At 36.0% G+C, this 17,936-nt stretch overlaps 2 protein-coding genes across 7 annotated transcripts in view; one reads left to right on the forward strand and one right to left on the reverse strand.

The window, feature by feature from the left end:
- NADK2 (NAD kinase 2, mitochondrial) overlaps positions 1-7,352 on the forward strand; it is a 38,999-nt gene extending 31,647 nt beyond the window's left edge. For 2 of the 3 annotated variants that reach the window (XM_036932093.2, XM_036932094.2), the window contains 4 exons: positions 217-272; positions 414-467; positions 2,714-2,837; positions 4,903-7,352. In XM_036932093.2, the coding sequence (XP_036787988.1) occupies positions 217-272; positions 414-467; positions 2,714-2,837; positions 4,903-5,041 (373 nt within the window). In that variant the 3' untranslated portion in view covers positions 5,042-7,352. Of the gene's footprint in view, positions 1-216; positions 273-413; positions 468-2,713; positions 2,842-4,902 lie in introns of those variants that run through there. The other variant, XM_057495785.1, reaches the window with a different exon arrangement.
- SKP2 (S-phase kinase associated protein 2) overlaps positions 1-17,936 on the reverse strand; it is a 111,717-nt gene that overhangs the window by 65,220 nt on the left and 28,561 nt on the right. For 3 of the 4 annotated variants that reach the window (XM_036932102.2, XM_057495794.1, XM_036932099.2), the window contains one exon: positions 12,829-14,713. The exons of the other annotated variant lie outside the window; for it this stretch is intronic. In XM_036932102.2, the coding sequence (XP_036787997.2) occupies positions 14,500-14,713 (214 nt within the window). In that variant the 3' untranslated portion in view covers positions 12,829-14,499. Of the gene's footprint in view, positions 1-12,828; positions 14,714-17,936 lie in introns of those variants that run through there. 4 annotated transcript variants of the gene reach the window in all.

Here is a 17,936-nt window from a genome sequence, read left to right on the forward strand (position 1 = left end):
CTTTAAGTATAAGTAAGATTGAACAGTTTTTCATACAGGCCTGTGAACTGTTTGTTCATGTACTTTGCCCACTTTTTAGGTGAGCATTGTCTTTTGGTTGTTTTTTCCCTGATGATTTTAAGAGTTCTTTGTGCACTAAGTAGATTATTCCTTTTTTATTTTTAGTATGTTTTTAGAAGTAAAACAAGAAAGAATTTATGTGGTGTTTGTTTCTAGGTCATTCAATATTAACAGGGTTGCAACTCAGGCTGTGGAAGATGTTTTAAATATTGGTGAGTACCATAATAGCTTTTATATGTTATAATTTTAATATGCTATAGAATGTATATAGTTTATTGTATGTTAGCTATTATATGACCTACAATATTTTACTTAATCAAGATACTTTCTTCCTTTCCTTTTTTCAAAAATAGCAAAACGACAAGGAAATTTAAGTCTTCCATTGGACAGAGAATTGGTAGAGAAAGGTCAGTGACAAATGATCATAATTATTAACAGCTTCATTTATGTTCTCTATCAATTTTGAGAGTATAATTGTGAAGTGTACTTGTCTAATTAGCAAAGCATAATCCTACTTTTTTTGACTCAGACATACTCTTAATATCCCTTTAAATATGTTTAAACAATAAAAAGTTTAAAGCTGCACTTTTACATTGAATTTTTGCCAACCATGAAACATAATCCATATAAAACAGTAAAACTGCAAACATGTCCTGGGGGATAGGAAAATAAAGAAAAATACTTATCTGGCAAATGGGACATGTACACGTCAACTCAGTACGCCATTACTATCCTCTGAATGAGAAGGAATTCTCTGAGCTGTGATTGCTTATCTTTGTATTCATGGATGTGTTCTCCTTAACTTCCTCCTGCCTACTCCTGCCCAGTTCCTTCAGAGTTCCTTTAAGAGAACTCACACTGATGGGAAAGGATATTATTGATCAGGGTATTGGGAGGTCTGGTTTCCAATCCCAGACCAACCTGTGAGGCTATGGGCAAGACTGATTCTCTACTCCTCTACTTCCTCAGTTGTAAATTGAGGGAATAGAAGGAGATTGCTGGTGCATAGTGACCTTCACATTTATCCTTTAAATTTTACTTAAAAAAAAAAAAAATTTAAGTTCTTAAACTGAAAAACACATTCGTTTGATTGTTTATGAAAATCTTTAACATGCTAAAGTCCACTTGCCTAAAAGGATCTTTTTTTTTTGTACAGACCTCAAACTAAAGTTTTTCTTGCTATCTCTGTTTAATGGAAGAGTATCCTAAGATTTCAAGGCACATTATTTAAAATAATAGACAATAAATCCAAACTTGTTTATAGTTGCATCTACCTGCCTATGTAAGGATTTTTCAACGTATACATCCAAAACAAAACAAAGACACAAGTAGATACTGGCACATATGATACTATAATTGTCATTCATAAATAAAAGTATATATATGTATGGATTTGAGAGTTACCAGAATAGCCTCATTCTTATTGGTTGCCTTTAAAATGACTTAGCAATACATTTAGTAATACATGATCAAGTATTTTAACAATGTCAGTTCATTTATCTATGTATTTAGGATTTCCACATAAGACTTCCTTTATTGGAAAGAAGGTTTGCTTTTAAAAAGTTTGAAAACAGGACTAAATCTCTGAAGTCTCTTTCAGCTCCTAAAATGGACTTTTTCCTCTCAATTTGAGACCTAAAAGATTATTTTAATCTTGGCTTAGGAGCTAGCATTAATATTGTAAGAAAGAAAAATTAGGTATTTACAGTAATTAAGTCTTCATTATATAATTTAACTTAAAACAACTGAAATTCGTATCAGGTATGTAAATTAATTTAAGGGCATAGATGAAAAGCAGTGGTTGATTTTTCCCTTAATAAACATATCACTTTACTGAATGACTATTATTCCTCCTCAGAAGTGGTATGAATGCCAGTGATGCATGCATGTTACCCTTCTGGAACTACTTCCTTCAGTTAGCACATTTTTTGTGTGTGTGCTCCCAGAGAAGCAAATTTTTAGTTTTGAGAGTGAATTAGATTTCTTAAAACACCAAATAATTCAAATGAAATTTTGGTAAATAAGGTAGATTATCTTGATAGTCTTGTAGTGTATTTTAATGTGTTCTACTAAACATTCTTTCAAATCAGATTTCTTTGTACATTTATTTTCAACCAATTTGTCCTTTAAATGCTAACTCCCATGTGCCTCTTGGTTAGAGAGAAAGCAGGTCCCAAAGATCCCTAAAAAATACCTTGAGTAATGGTATTTTCCTGTCATTGTTTGAGACTGCATTTTATATCAAGACTAGTTAACTAATAATTATACTTTTGAACTCTTTAACATGGTATTTTGGAAAGGAAATTGGCAAGGGACTATGGCAACTCAAGTTCCCTTTTTGAGTGCCTCAAATTAGTTCTTCTATTTTTGTATAATTACTAGCTTTGTAGTTTTTTCTCCAAATATACCTATTTCTGCTATATTGTGGGTAATGTAGGCTTCTGTGGGCTAACCTTTGAACCTAATTCTTATTTATAAGGTTTTTGTATTTTTAATGGAGTGTGTTCTAAGTTCCAAGAAACTTGCTACCAAACATTCCTTTGGAATAGAACTGCTTTTAGGTTGGGGATAGCATTCATTTTTCATTTTGTGCTTCTCAGAATTGACCATCTTTCATGGAACATGCTAATACTGTTTTTTTTCTCCCTTTTAGTAACAAATGAATATAATGAATCACTGCTCTACAGTCCAGAAGAACCAAAAATACTTTTCAGTATTCGAGAACCAATAGCAAACAGAGTTTTCTCAAGCAGTCGTCAGCGTTGTTTTACCTCCAAGTAAGCTTTGAAAGTCTGATTTGTGACTGTTTTCATCCCTTTAGATTATAAGCATGCTTGGTTTTAAAAGTATTCAATTTAATTAAATTCACTGATTCAAACTTAATCTAGAGGGAAAAGTAGAACCTGTGGAGCTAATGAGGCATCATGCTAACCGGGCTAAAATGATATTCAAACTTACTTTGCCATTTTAAGGAAACTAAAATTTAAGTGACTAGGAGTATAGCTATTTAGTTAAGTGATGTGATTTGCCACAATAAGATTAAATTATCATTTTGAAAGAAGCTGGAAAGCAACTTTATTTTTATGTACAATGGTATAAAAGGACAAACACTCATATAAAATCTAAGTTGTATAGCAATAAACTTAGAGTAGGATTCATTTCTTTCAGCTTTTCCCAGAAGTGAACCCCTTACCCATATCTATTGAATTTGCTTCAGTTTTTTTTTTTGAGAGTAAGAGGATATACAAAAACGAATATAATTTATTACTTTGTAAAGGTTGCCCAATATTCCTAACAAGAAAACCTATAATTTGAAAAAATATCTCCTGATAAAGATTAAAATTAATTATAAATTGTTGCTTAGCATACATATTTTTTTTGAAAATACACAATTGGTTTTTTTCCAAAGACACTCAAAAGGAAACTTCTATTCATTTCAGAGTACTTTTGATTAATCAATAAATCTATACTGAGTTTGGATGAGACTACAAAGACTTATTTAAACTTTAGCTTATATAAATAGGAAAATGGCTTCATGACTTTGGTAGTTGGAAAATATTTCTTAAGCATATCATAAAAAGCACTATAAAAGATGGATAGATTGAACTTCATTAGAATTTAGAACTTGTTAGTCAAGACACCACTAGAAAAATAAAAAGGCAGAGTGAAATATTTGTAGTATCCAGCAATAGACTCATATCCAGAATATATTATAAAAATTCCTACAACTCAATAAGACAGGCGGCCCAGTAGAAAAATATCCAGAAGTTTTGGACAGGCATTTCATAAAAGAGAAATGGCCAAGTATATGAAAAACATCTTTGACCCTATTCATCTGGGAAATTTAAATTCATCTGAGTTTAATGATGGGGCAAATTAAAAGTATATAATATGGTACTATACACACCCACCAGAGTGGCTAAAATACCAGTAGTTTGTAAGGTGGAACTGCTGGAACTTACAATTAGGAATATTTATACCATTAGGAATAGTTTGTAAAATTTTTGGCAGTTATCTACCAAAGCTGAATATGGCACATGTGGAGACCTAATAATTTCACTTCTAGGTATATATCCAACAGAAATGTATACACCAACAGAAATATGTACAACAAAAGACATGCTCAAGAATATTCATAGTGGTGCTGCTCACAACTGGTAAAAACCCAGATGTCCTTGAATAGTAGAGATACATGCATTTTGGTATTTTCATACTATGGAAGTGTTTTCATACAGCAATGAAAAGAAGGCAGACAAAAGCAGGCATATTGTATTCTTCCAATTATATAAAATACAAGAACAGAAAAAGCTGTTATTACTACGGTGACTGAAATTTGGATAATGGACATGATCGGGAAGGAAGGGCTGGGGTAGTGACTGGGAGATGGCATTGAGGGCAGTGAGGGAGCTTTTGGAAAGCTGGGTAATATTTGATTCCTGATTTGGGTGACAACTATACAATTGTGTTCATCATGCTGTACACTAGTAATTTGTGCCTTTTCTGTGTGTTACACTTAAGTAAAACTTCTTTATCAAAATAGTTATATTCTTGCTCAATACTTAAAATACTTGTAATAACTCAACATTTTGTCATGAAAAAAGCGTACGAGTGCCATCAAGTCTGAACTTGTTTGCTCATAAATGTTTGGGTGAATGGATCTATCCTAACATTTAAACTTTGAGATTTTGATAATGTACCCACATATTTTCTCAAAGAGCAACTTTATTTTTAAAATCAGGGCCAAATGATCTGCCAGTTTAGATGAAAATTAAGCGTTTTAAAGAAACCATTATTTAGGGTTAAGAAGACTTAATATTTAATGATATGTTCCTTTTTGCTTAGGGTTTGTGTTCGTTCTCGTTGTTGGGATGCCTGTATGGTTGTGGATGGAGGTACTTCTTTTGAGTTTAATGATGGGGCAATCGCTTCGATGATGATCAATAAAGAAGATGAGCTTCGAACTGTGCTTCTAGAACAGTGAAGAATTTCTTCATATGACAAACTTGATTAGCAGAAAAATAACTTCACTGCAGAAATGAACTGTCAGCCATACAGCTACATTTTTTGGTTAATGTTGAGACCGGTTGGCCCTGGGCTCAAAGGTGACCAAAAAAGTAAGACTTGCATTATTCTGATGGAAGAGATGTTCAGTGTGTTAGAAAGTGGTAGCAGTGAAATTTCTATATTGCTTACAATTGGTATCCAAGAGTGCTGGTATCTTTTTACATTTGAGAGATAGGTTCAAATAAATAATTAAAAATTTAGGATTAAAAATTTCACTGTACAAGCTTTTTTCCCCCCTTCCCTTTCCTCCTAGCTTTGTGGAATTGGTCAGCTCAAACACCTGTCATTTGATTAGTGCATATTTTTTATAGAACCTAAATATCAAGAGTCAAAAAAAATTTCAATGGAGAATTTGGTAAATCCTGACATTGACCCTGAAATAGGTAAATGTGTTTTTCTATCTGGTGAGATTTTTCTGAATTCAGAACACAATGATATTGTTAAGATTCTATTGATTTTTAAAAAGTTCAAACAATCATTTTTGAAATTATTTGTAGATGTTTTCATTTAATTGACTTCCAGGTTAATTTTGACAATGTTGGGTGAAATACACAGATATGGACAAAATCGTGATGCTGTTGCAAATGTATTAATTATCCAATAGCTATTTGAGGTCATAGACAATTTTTAATGATTTGAGTCTAATAGATTTCCTCAATTTTTTTTAAAACACTCTAACATAGGAAGACTAAAAGGATGGACTGATTAGTCATATTCTATTAGGAGTGTGGTAAGATCTTTACATTTTTCATCTAGTATTAAGAATATTGTCAGAAAATGGATTCTTTCTTAAATATGCAAAATATATTAGTTTGGAATTGCCTTATTTTTAATATCATGATAGTTTTCACCTAGTAGCTCATATTCCAATTTTCACACATTAGCCTTGGAGGATAAAATGTTATGGACCCCCATACTCTTCTCCCCTCACTTCAGAGTTCCTTTATTTTGGAGAAAATTATTTTTATCTAAGTCTTGATCTACTTATAAGTAATCCTAGAATTTTCACAAAAAGTACCTATTGCTGCATCATGAGACAGTTGGTATTCTCCTGCATTTATTCAAAGTTGTATCTTTCTTCTTGCTGTTAAATGAAAACTTTTAGTCATTGAAATATTTATTGACATGACTCTGTGTCATGTACGGGTCAGGTGCTAGATATACGTTGATGAATGAAACAGACTCTATACTGATAGCGCTTGAGTCTATTACACTGAGAAGTAATTCTGTGAAAGCTAGGGTGTATAATCAAATTGAGGGCTATTAGTTTTGCCAACATTTAATGTGTTCTTGTCAAATTTTTTATATAAATGTTACTATACCAAGGTAATCTAAGGTTTGATGTGTATTTAGAACAAGAATTTGGTTTTTTTTAGTTAAGGGTATCCTCATAGCAGTTTACATGATGCATACAATAAAAATTGGTGTTTTCCCAGAGCTGGATCTATTTTCTGGTTGGACTTAAAAATGATATACTTAAGATTCCACTTTATAGAGAAGTGAAATTTCTCCCCTAGGTTTAAAATACCTTCTTGACAAAAATGCCACCTCCATCTTTTTATCAAAGAAATCTGATTATACAATATCATACCATGGATCTTTTAATATTTAACAATAGGTAACCTGTGTAAAATTGTTCATAAGACATATTTTAAAGTTTCCAAAAATATTTACTGTGCTCCATTTGCAATATAACTTCTAACATTTCTGCTTTGTCATGGGAATTTATTTGTAAGAGGAGAGGCAAAGGAGGTTAGAATAGCAAAAATGTTTCTATGAATGAGTTAACCTTTTAATGGTAACTATATGTGAATAAACTTAAAGTATTGTTATCTCTTTATTTATTTCCTTAACTCTTATGGGTTCATTATTTCAAAATGAGATTTTCCCAAAATGTTACGTTTCAGAAGTCTTTTTCCCCACTGCTATGTATTATTCTATGCCCTGCTGACTTCATTTACTACTAATATTTGACATGATTTGTTACAGAACCATGATTTGTTACATAATCAGAAGACAGAGTACTTACCTTGTAAGTGTAGACTCTTCAGATAACTATGACTTACTATATTTGATCCATATGTACTTATATTCATGGCCCCAGCAAATCAAATTGTATTACATGTTTTACTAAATGTACAGCCTTCAAGTGTAAAGAATTCCATTGATTTCACTTTTCAAATGTCAAAATAAATCTGAAATAAATCATTACAGCCAGTTAACACAAAGCTTTTACTGAAAAATATTCCTGTGAGTTGAAAAAGTTGTCAAATATAAGGATACATTATCTATTGCTCTGCTGTGAAAACATGAATTTAAAAGATGGTGGAATAGGAAGATCCTGAGCTCACCTCCCTTCCACAGATACACCAAACTACAGCTACACGTAGGACAGCTCCCCCTGAGAGTGACCTGAAGACTAGCAGAAAGAATAGCTCTTCCAAAACAAAGATAAAAAGTCACATTGAGACGTGTAGGAGGGGCAAAACATGGTCTAACCGGGACCCAAACCCCTGACATGGCAACCCACAAGCAGGAGGGATATCACAAATGCAGAAGGACTACCTGAGGAGTGGAGTTCAAGCTCCTCATGAGGCACCCTAGCCCTGGGGACCTCCACAGGGAAGACAAGCCCCCGTAATGCCTGGCTTGTGAACCAGCGAGGCTTAACTCGGAGAGCTGGAGGGCTGCAGGAAACTGAGACTCCAGTCTTAAGCTGACACACAAGCTTGTTTGCCTAAGATGCACTGCAGAGGCAGCAGTTTGAAGAACACCTGGGCCATAAATGGAGAGTCACTGATTAATCTGAGGGTGTGTGCTGAAGGAGGAGAGAAATGTAGGAGTTTTTCTCTGGGAATGGAAGTGCTGGCAGGCACCCTTTTTCTCCTACCTAGCTGGCCTGGTGCTGGTGAGTGCCATAGCTGACAGTCTACTGCTACCATTGCTTGCCTTGCCCCAGCATTGCCCTGTAGGCTTGCCCTGGCAGATACCTCTCCAAAGGGGCTCCCACCTCCTCATACCCAGCTGGCAGGGACTGGCACCCTACCAAAGCAATTCCTGCCTGGAGGAGGGTAGCTCTGTCCACCAGTGCCCCCACAACAGCTGTGGCTGTGTCTTACTGCCAGCAGGGTTGGGGACCAGCCCCACCCACCAGCATGCCTGCAGAAGTCACGGTCAAGCCACAATGGGGCAAAACAGAGCCCACACAGAGGATGCCCCCTAGTCACTGGTTCTGGTGACTGGGGGGATTGTGCTTCTGAACCCCAAAGGATGCCTTCCTTCTACATAAGGCCACTCCTTCAAGACTGGGAAATGTAACCGATCTACCTAATACATAGGAACAGTCAGGCAAAATGAGATGGCGGACTATGTTCCAAACAAAAGAACAAGACAAAACTTCAGGGAAAAAAAAGTAAATGAAATGAGGTAACAGTCTACCTGATAACAAGTTCAAAATAACAATCATAAAAATGCTCATTGGACTTGTTAAAGAATAGATGAATACCATAAAAATGTCCATACAGAGATAGAAAATATAAAAAAAACCAATCAGAGCTGAAGAATACAATAACTGAAATGAAAACTATGCAAGAGGGAATCAATAGCAGATTAGATGAGGTAGAATGGATCAGCAATCTGAAAGAGTAGTGGGAATCACCCAAGCTGAACAGCAGAAAAAAAGTTTTTAAAGGATAGTTTCAGGGACCACAGGGCCAACATCAAGCATACTAACATTTATATTATAGGGGTCTCAGAGGAAGAGAGGAAAGAGTGGAAAACTTACCCAAAGAAATAATAGCTGCAAACTTTCCCTAACCTAGGGAAGGAAACAGACATCCAGGTCCAGGAAGCACAGAGACCCAAACAAGAAGAATCCAAAGAGGTCCACAATAGTATACACATAATAATTAAAATTTCAAAAGTTAAGAAAATCTTAAGAGCAGCAAGAGAAAAACAATTACTTGCACAAGGAGTCCCCTTAATATTGTCAGCCAGTTTTTAAGCAGAAATTTCATAAGCCAGAAGGGAGTGGCACAAAAAAGTGAGAGGAGAAAAACCTACAACCAAGAATACTCTAGCCTGCAAGATTTTTTTTCAGGATTGAGTAAAAGGCAGGTCCGAGATGGTGGCATATAAAGAGCCTGAGCCCACCTCCTCATACACAACCATGCTTCACCTATGCACAGTGCAATTCATCCCAAGGAAGAACTGAGGCCTGAGAAAACACCTTCTACACAACAAGGTATAAAAACAGCTGGAGAGATGGAGACATGGTAATGGAGGGAACCCCAAGCCCAACACGGCTCTGCAGTAGAGGGGATTTCACTGAGCAGCCGGAGTGCAGATTTGCCTGCCCTGGGGCACAGGAAAAAAGCTGCAGTCCAAAGGACAGCCACAGCCTAAGTGAAAAAAAAACTGATTTTCAGAACTAAAGTGCCTGCCAAGCAGTGGGGGAACTGCTACATTTCTTTCCAGGAGCAGAGGTGCTGGTTAGTCTCACTCTTTATGTTCCTCCCCATCACAGACAGTACTAATGGGGGCAGGATAAGTACCATTGTTTACCCTGACCCACCACGTTGACAGTAGGAACAGAAGCAGGGCCAGGGTGTGCACACCAGCACCGAAATAACTGAGGCCACCTCCTGGTCTCCGCTCGCACCTGCACACATCTGTGGTCAGAGATCCAGCCATCCCACCGAGGCGGCACTAGTACAGTGCTCATGCGGGTTCACCCCCACTTTAGCTGATAGTGCACCTCTAACCAGCACCCACCTGGGAGACACCTGAACTGCACCTCTGCTCCTGGTCGCTCTACTAGTGCAGCCCTGGCCCAGAACCCACCCAGGTGCCCCCTGGACCACACTCCAGCACCCCTGGCAGTCCTGTTAGTGTGCTTCTAGCTGGCACCCACCTGGGAGACTCCCGGCCCACAGCCTGGGGGCCCTGGCACTGGGATGCCCCAGCCCACGCTCACCAGGCAGCCAGCCAGCCCAAACTGCCAGACACACGAGGTCTACCCAGGGAAAGTTCCTACACAAGGCCATGCCTTCAAGATAGCCCTTAAACCCAATGAGGAGACAGAAGAATAGGCTTGACACAGAGAACAAGACAAAACAAGAAAAAGAACTAAATAAGCAGAGTTAAGCAGTCTACCTGAAAGATTTCGAAGTAATAGTTATAAGGTTGCTCACTGGATTTGAGAGCAGAGTGGATGCACTCAGGAAGGACTTCAACAAAGAGAATACAATAAATGAAAAATACACTAGAGGGACTTAATACCAGATTAAGTCAGTGAAATAGGTCAGAGAAAGAAAATATATGGTTTCACTTGTATGTAGGATCTGAAAAAAGCAAATGAACAAACAAAACAAATAGACACAGAAAACAGACTGGTGGTTGGTTGTCATAGAGGAGGAGGGAGGAGGATGGGTGAAATAGGTAAAAGGGAAAAAAATTAGAATGTCTGATAGCTTGACCTGCATGTTACAGGAGTGTATACACATTAAAATTCATTAAGTTGTACACTAAGATTTGTGCATTTTAATGTATTTCAACAAAAAATCCCGTAAGTTTCATAGTTGAAATCCTTTTCAACTTGTGGTAATGAAAATAATTTTAAATATTAAGATTAGATTAATAATTACAACAGTAACTTACAATTCAAAATACATTTCTATGTATGGTTTCATCAATAAGATACTTACATTGAAAAAGAATTAAAATGTAGGGCTATGGAAATTAGTCTGCTTTAGTCTCTCTTACCAGTCACGGCCCTGCCATCTCAAGACCTTCAATTATAGTGACTAATGGTCAAAGTTGCAGAGGTAAATATTTTGGTATTTGGTTTGAGAAATAATCAAAATATCCGCATGTTAATATTCAGATTCATTAAAAAGTAATAAATAATAATTCATATATCGGTAAAAAACCCATATATTGGGTTTATTACAGACTTTAGAACTTCAACCTATTATCAGTTAGCCTCTTGATGAAGAGACCTTTTTAACTCCTTGGGATATCTAGCTAGTTGGGGAGGGGGAGAGGAGTGGTAACAAAAGAGGTTGTCTTTTTAGTTGTTCTAGGATTAGGGTATCCAGTGGAAAGGGTTTCTTTCTAGTTCCTGAATTACTTAGTGCCTTTCCTCATATGCTCTGCAAGTTCTCATGGGCTGTTGTTCGAACATAGTATCCTCCACATTGTAGTCAGTAAATGTTGGATTTAAATCAAGTTTACTTGGATTGAAGGGATACAAGTTACTGTATCCAGAAATAAAAATTCTGCATTTGGCCAGTGTGCCTCTCTCTCCAATCTCTGGAACTTAAGGCTAGGTTTTAATAGAGGGAAAAACATAGGGTCACAGGCAGATGTTACAACCATAAACAGAATGACAGCAGATGTTATGTGCCTCTTGATTAAAGAACTTAATACTACTTTGCAAGTATCTCCTTGCTAAAGAAAAGAACTTGGTAAAATAAGCCTCCAGATCAGGGTTTAACAACACTGGCATGCTGACATTTTGAACCAGCTGAGTCTTTGTTGTGGAGAGCTGCATGTACGGTAGTATGATTGGCAGCATCCTCAGTCTCTACCTGACAAACAAAAATACCTTCAGATTTGACCAAATGTCACCTGGGTGGCAGAATCACTCTTGGTCTAGAGCTTTTTGCTGCTAGAACTATCTGCCAGTTTATGGAAATAATAGGGGACAGATTAACCTGTTCAGTGTCACTCCAGGGATCATACCAGCAAATTCCAGAATGTGAGACACAGGACAAACAACTTAGTCTCTTCAATAAATAAAATGCAAAGAAAAAAAAAGGGAACCCAAAGATCAAAGGACTTAAGAGAATGTCAGTCAGATACATGTTTGGAGCCTGATCAAAACAAACCCAGCTAAGAAAACACTTGAGACAATGGGGAATTTTCAACATCATCTTGATGCTTAATGTTTCAGAATTAATTAAGGAGAATCTGTCTCAGAGGCATATACTAAAATATTCATGAAGACTGGGTTTTGCTTCAAAATAAGCTGTGCGTCTGTGTGTGTTAGGTATGGATGAGATGATGGGTAAAATGAGATTGGCTGTGAGTTAATGACCAAAGTGGATGATGAGGTTTATCATATTCTCTACTTTTTGCACATATTTGACATTTTTCATAATTACGAACAAAAAAAGGAGCACAGTAGCGATAATTCCAAAAAAAGCAAAAAGGGTTGGTAGTATTCAAGAAGAGTCACTATTCCATTATTTGAATGATGGGTTTCAAAGGAATTGAATTCTTGGAAGTCTGGTTATAGGGTAAACTCTTCAAATAGTTTTCTAATGAGAGAAATACACAGTATAAGCTGATCAAGTCTGTATTTAAAAAGTGCTACTAGTCGACTTTTATGGATTATACTTGACTATCACATTAATCATATACATTTCAAATGTTTCAGAAATGTTATCACTTCTAGAAGCACATTGAAAATAATAAGCAGCCTGTATTTAGCACCTTATCAGAAAGTATTGTAAATCATCATTTTAATTTGACAACAAGCATATGACATAGGAAAAAAGGACCATTTTAAGACTCACTTTGCAGAGCCTTATTTAGAGAGTGGAGACAAATGGCACATTACATAAAATGCTTTCTAATTTTAACTACAAGACTTAAGAAAAAAGTAACAAAGAAAAAAGTAATACGACTTAGCTGAAATACTCATTTTTATAAAAATGTGTTTTATTTTAAAACAAGTCTATAAAAGTAGAAGTCACATACAAAAATACAGATTATTCTGACACATTAGCAAAACAGTTTATGGCTGGATTTGAATTTGGAAGCACTGTATTTTTAAGGGCATCTGGAAGTCACAGTCCAACCAGGATCCTACCACCAGCCCTTGTCACTAATCTGTAAACAATAATTTCACGTAGTCTTTAGCACTTTTTAACTACTACAAAATTGAACCATCATCATTTCCTATCAAACACTACTTTAAAATGTTCTTCCTTAGGTCTGAGCAGATAAGGGCACTTCATATCATTATTTTTAATATTTGAAAAATCTGATTTAAAAAAACAATAGAAATGATGGGACTGGGTTTTCCATTTTGAATATATGGGGAGCTCATCAATTCAAGTAAGAAATTAGTATTTTTTTTTTTTTAAGTAGAATTTAATTACTTTTCTTCTATATACCATTAAAAAAAAATACCTGATGACATCAAAAGATTTAACACCTGAATCTTAACTTTTATGCAGGTGCAAGTTGTGCTTATTGCTCTGAAGCTGTAGGGAACATATACCTGCTCCTAATATGTATTTCCAATTGAAGGAACGTGCAGTTCTTCTTAGGGAACTCTTAAGTTCAGTAACCTTATAAAATGGGTAGTTTTGAACAATTACTGTGGGAGATCAATAAAAAAGGACAGTTTAAGACACTTGATTCCAGAGTAACATGAAAATAATCTCGAGAACCTCAGTGATAAAGGAAAACAGCAGGCATTTCAATCCTACATTTCAATAGAGACTGGCTGCTTACTATCACCTTTCTAAAACAAAGCAAGTCATTTTAAAAGCTAAAGAACCCATGTTAACATAATTTGATCACAGATGGCCACAGTTATATTTCCTCAACTAATTTAGCATTCTGAGAACACAGTACATAAAGGAGACTTAATTAACGTGTATCAGAGGAAATTTCAGATTAACCTGTCATAGAAAATTGCCTCTTAAGCCTTCAAATTCTATACTAGTTCTATGTCTGGTAGATTGGTTGGTTTTTATTTAGGTTTTAAGGTGAGTTATCCAGGGCTATTTATTTCCATGAACTAATTTCAAATCTAAAGATAAAGTTGAAATGTGAATTTTTTGTTTTCTACCCCCCCAAAAAGGGACTGCTTCATACTATTCTATGATTCCTTCTGTTCAGTACAAATACAAATAGCTTCTTATTCTTCCAATCTATGTCTTATACAGCAACATTGAAAATTTAAACAGAAGAGTGCCAAGTTACCATTCAGGCTATGAAAATGATTTGCTGGTGGTGATTTTAAAGCTTAATTCCAAATAGATTTAATAAGAAGGGCACTTGGAAGAGGTGGCTCAAATGTATGTCTTTAAAGTATCCTGAAATTATAGGCTCACTCCTAAAATTTCAAAAGGCCTAAAAATTAGGCTCTTCTGGGCACAGCAGTGCTGGAAGCTTTTGCAGTCATTTTAAAAAAGCAACACTTCGAGTTTTCTCTCTCAAATAGTTCACTAATATACTTGTGGAATGAAGGCAAAGGGAAAACCACGATTTAAAATAGCGAGTGCTCCAGCAAGTGGGCTTCCTGCCTATTTTCCCTGTTCCAAAGAAAAGAGGAGACATCATCCTGCAATGAATACTTCATAGACAACTGGGCTTCTGCAGTGCCAGTCGGCATTTGATGCCCCATATCTCCTGGTTCTTTTTGTTGCCTGTGGTCGGCCTGGCAATGGTGGTGAAATGGGAACTATTGATCTGTAGATGAGGAAGAGCTTCCTTTAACAGCTGAAGGGTACTGTCTGGCACAATTCCAAACACTTGTAGTGTTTTTAGCGTGGGAATTTCTCCAAGTTCACTGGAAAGAAAGAGAGACTTTCAGAATAGCAGTATCTATGGAAACAGTTCCACTACAGTTACATGACCCAGTTTTTACCATTTGTATCATAGTCTATAAAATGCAAACTGAAAATGTAATTTGCAATCAATGATTTAAGAAAAAAGCAAACGTGAATCTAACCAGAAAGCACAGGCCATAGCTTGGGCAACATTTTGTTAAATTTCTAACAATCTAAAAACTCTGAGGTTTGTTAAAAATGGAACCGTATTTGTTTCCTTTCTCTGTTCTTGATTACACTGAAAAATATTACTGTGTTGTTAGGGAGCAGCTAGCAAGCTTGTGATGGTGAAAGTTGATGTTTTATAGTGGCATCACTTGGAATCACCATAGGTTATATGTAATTTAAGAATATGGACTTGACCTTTATTTGAACATGGGCTCCTGGTCTCAGAAGAAGATAGCAGCAAAAGGTAAGGTAACTTCTTAATAATGATGAATATCCAACAAGTCCATTACATGTGATGAAGCCTAACAGTGACTACCAAGAAATTCTAGACAGGGTTATGTAGTTGGGTGCAGATGGAGAAAAGGGGTGGTGACCAGTCACACTTTTATAGGAGGCAATATCCATCTTACCTCTCTACATGTAACTATTCTTTTTTGCCACATATGAGCCAGTCCTGGTCTTAGGTATTTCCCACTAGGTGAAATACAACTCTGTCAACAGTGAAATTCCAGTCCACAAAAAAGGGAACCTGTTTCCCCAAAGTAAATACATTCTGGTAATGATTCTTTCTTCTTTACCCAGATCTGTATGCTTAGAAATTCACCTCTCTGATCTGTATTTGCTCCAGGTTGGGACACATAGTACAAAGTCTCAGGAAAGGGAATATTTAGTTTGGAATTTCAACAAAATCCCACTACCGATCAATGAACAACACATCAATGACCTAAGTTAGAAGCATCTTTCATATTTTCATATTTCCAGTCACTATTTAAAAAACAAACTTTCCTTATAACTGACAACTGTTACAACTATTACTCCAATCTTCCTTCCTTCTAGCCTATTCTATATAGCAATGACCAAGGAATCTTCTTAAAGCCTCGCTCAGATTATATCACTCTCCTGCTCCAAAACCTTTGATGCTTCCCTCATGTTTACAGAACTCCAGCAGGCCTTACAACTTTCCTTGCTTAACCTGCCCTCCCAGTCTGCCCACTACCCTTCTCAACATATTCTTTCTACACTCAACAAAGTGTCTTAAACAACGCAGATATTTCATGTGTATACAGATGAGGGGTAATTTAGAAAATAAAAGTACTGTCTAAATAAAATATGCTTTGTGTTCATAGGAGGACAATAAAATCTGGAGATCACAGTAGACCAAAAAGAAAATCAGTAAGAACAAATTGTTGTTCCTAAAGTAAACTAATCTCTGGAGTTTAGAGACAGGAATATAAAGATCACAATACAGAGTGCTTATACTTATCACTTCAGATGATAGCAATCCTGTCCCAACCTTAAATCCTGTGAAATTTGAGTATATGAGAACTTTGTAATAGCCATGAGGATGTTGGTTCTGGGATATCCAAATTGCTAAACTGTAAGTCATTCTGCAGTGAATTTAAAAGAAGGAACTGTAGATGGGAATTTAAAAGAAGAAACTATAGATGGGAATAAGAAAAGGAGGTATGGTTGATAGCAGAAGAAATGTCCTTGTGACAGTAGAAGAAGGAAATTACATCAGACTCTTAGGAGACACTCAGGGGTTACATGTGAGAAGAAAATGAGCTGTATAAAATGGGATGGTGATGAAGGACCAGTCTCAAATTGGAAAGTCTTTAAAATCTTGAGGGCAAAGAAAAAAGCCTCTTATGTCTATATCCTACAACACCGCACAACAAATTTACATCCATCTTTGAAATTACAATGGAAGAGACTCTCAAGCAAACTCAGGGAGAGTAAATAGAAATGAATGACTTAAGAGCCATTATTTCTATTTTAAGCATAAAATGACACTGATGATGCCTTGAGTATCTTTGTTTAATTTTAGTAAACAAAAGGTATTTATGAACACGTTCACAGGCTTACTCCTTACTTCACCTACATAATCCTGTGTTCCTTATAAAATTTCTCAACTACAAAGTCTTTAGCCACAAGAGATTTTATTTAGTCTCTCCTAATCTCAGATCAGCTTATGATCTCCGTCTTGAGTTTCTTACTTGAAAAAAAAATATGGAATAATCAGAAGTTCACACACATGGTATAAGACCAATTAAGATGCAAAGAAATAAATACAATGAGATATCCTGAGGAAGAAAAACCTACCTTCCCAAGTACTTTAAAAGATATTACAGAAGAAAAACACTCAAAATTGTATCTTCCCACTTCTGAGATGAGAAATAAAAATTCTTTAGCATAAATAGCTTTTTGGAAATTACTGTTGAGAATCCTAAAACTCTTACTATGAATTTCAAATACATCAGCTGTCAGAATGACTGAAATTAGAAAGGACATTTTATCTTGAGAAATTTTTAAGGACAGGGTACCAGCAAACTCATGTTCATGGATTCACAAAGTAAACAAGTATACTATTTATATTATGTCTAAAGAAACATACTCTTTTACCTTAAGGTTCAAGGATAGCATCTTTCTTCTCTCTGTTCTCACTCTATTCTGGTAGCCTGACTTATATATATATTATATATATATATATATAAACTCCTGATGCCCCTGTTTTTCTTATTTCAAGATAAGATTTAGAGAAATCATAAAAATGCAGTGGGGGTTCACACCAACGCCTGTAACTTCAGGCCCATGCCCTTAACAATCAATTCACACTGCTTGTAGGTGGTGGTACCCTACTCAATAAAACTTAAAATGCAAGGTTTCACAGCTTTCCCTTTAGCCTCTGCTGGAGAAAAAGCATTTTGGGATTACCTACTTACCTCCTTTCTCCTTGAAGATAAGTAACACAATTAAGACACATGGAGAGATTCTCTTGAGAAAAGCACCTGAAAAAGAATGACTACTACACTCCTGGTGGCTGCACAGGCAAGGAAGTTTGAGGGCAGATGGCAAGGACAAGAAAGAACGTATGAAGGAGAAACCTTTTTGGGTAGGCAGTAGAGGCTCCCAGGAGTTCTGGATGCTGGAAGGAGCAGGACATTTTCATAACTGCTCCATGAATATAAATTTAGGCTCTAACATCTAAGAGCCATGAAAATAAATACTGGCATC

This window comes from Manis pentadactyla, chromosome 2 (assembly GCF_030020395.1).
Source record: "Manis pentadactyla isolate mManPen7 chromosome 2, mManPen7.hap1, whole genome shotgun sequence".
Taxonomy (NCBI): Eukaryota; Metazoa; Chordata; class Mammalia; order Pholidota; family Manidae; genus Manis; species Manis pentadactyla.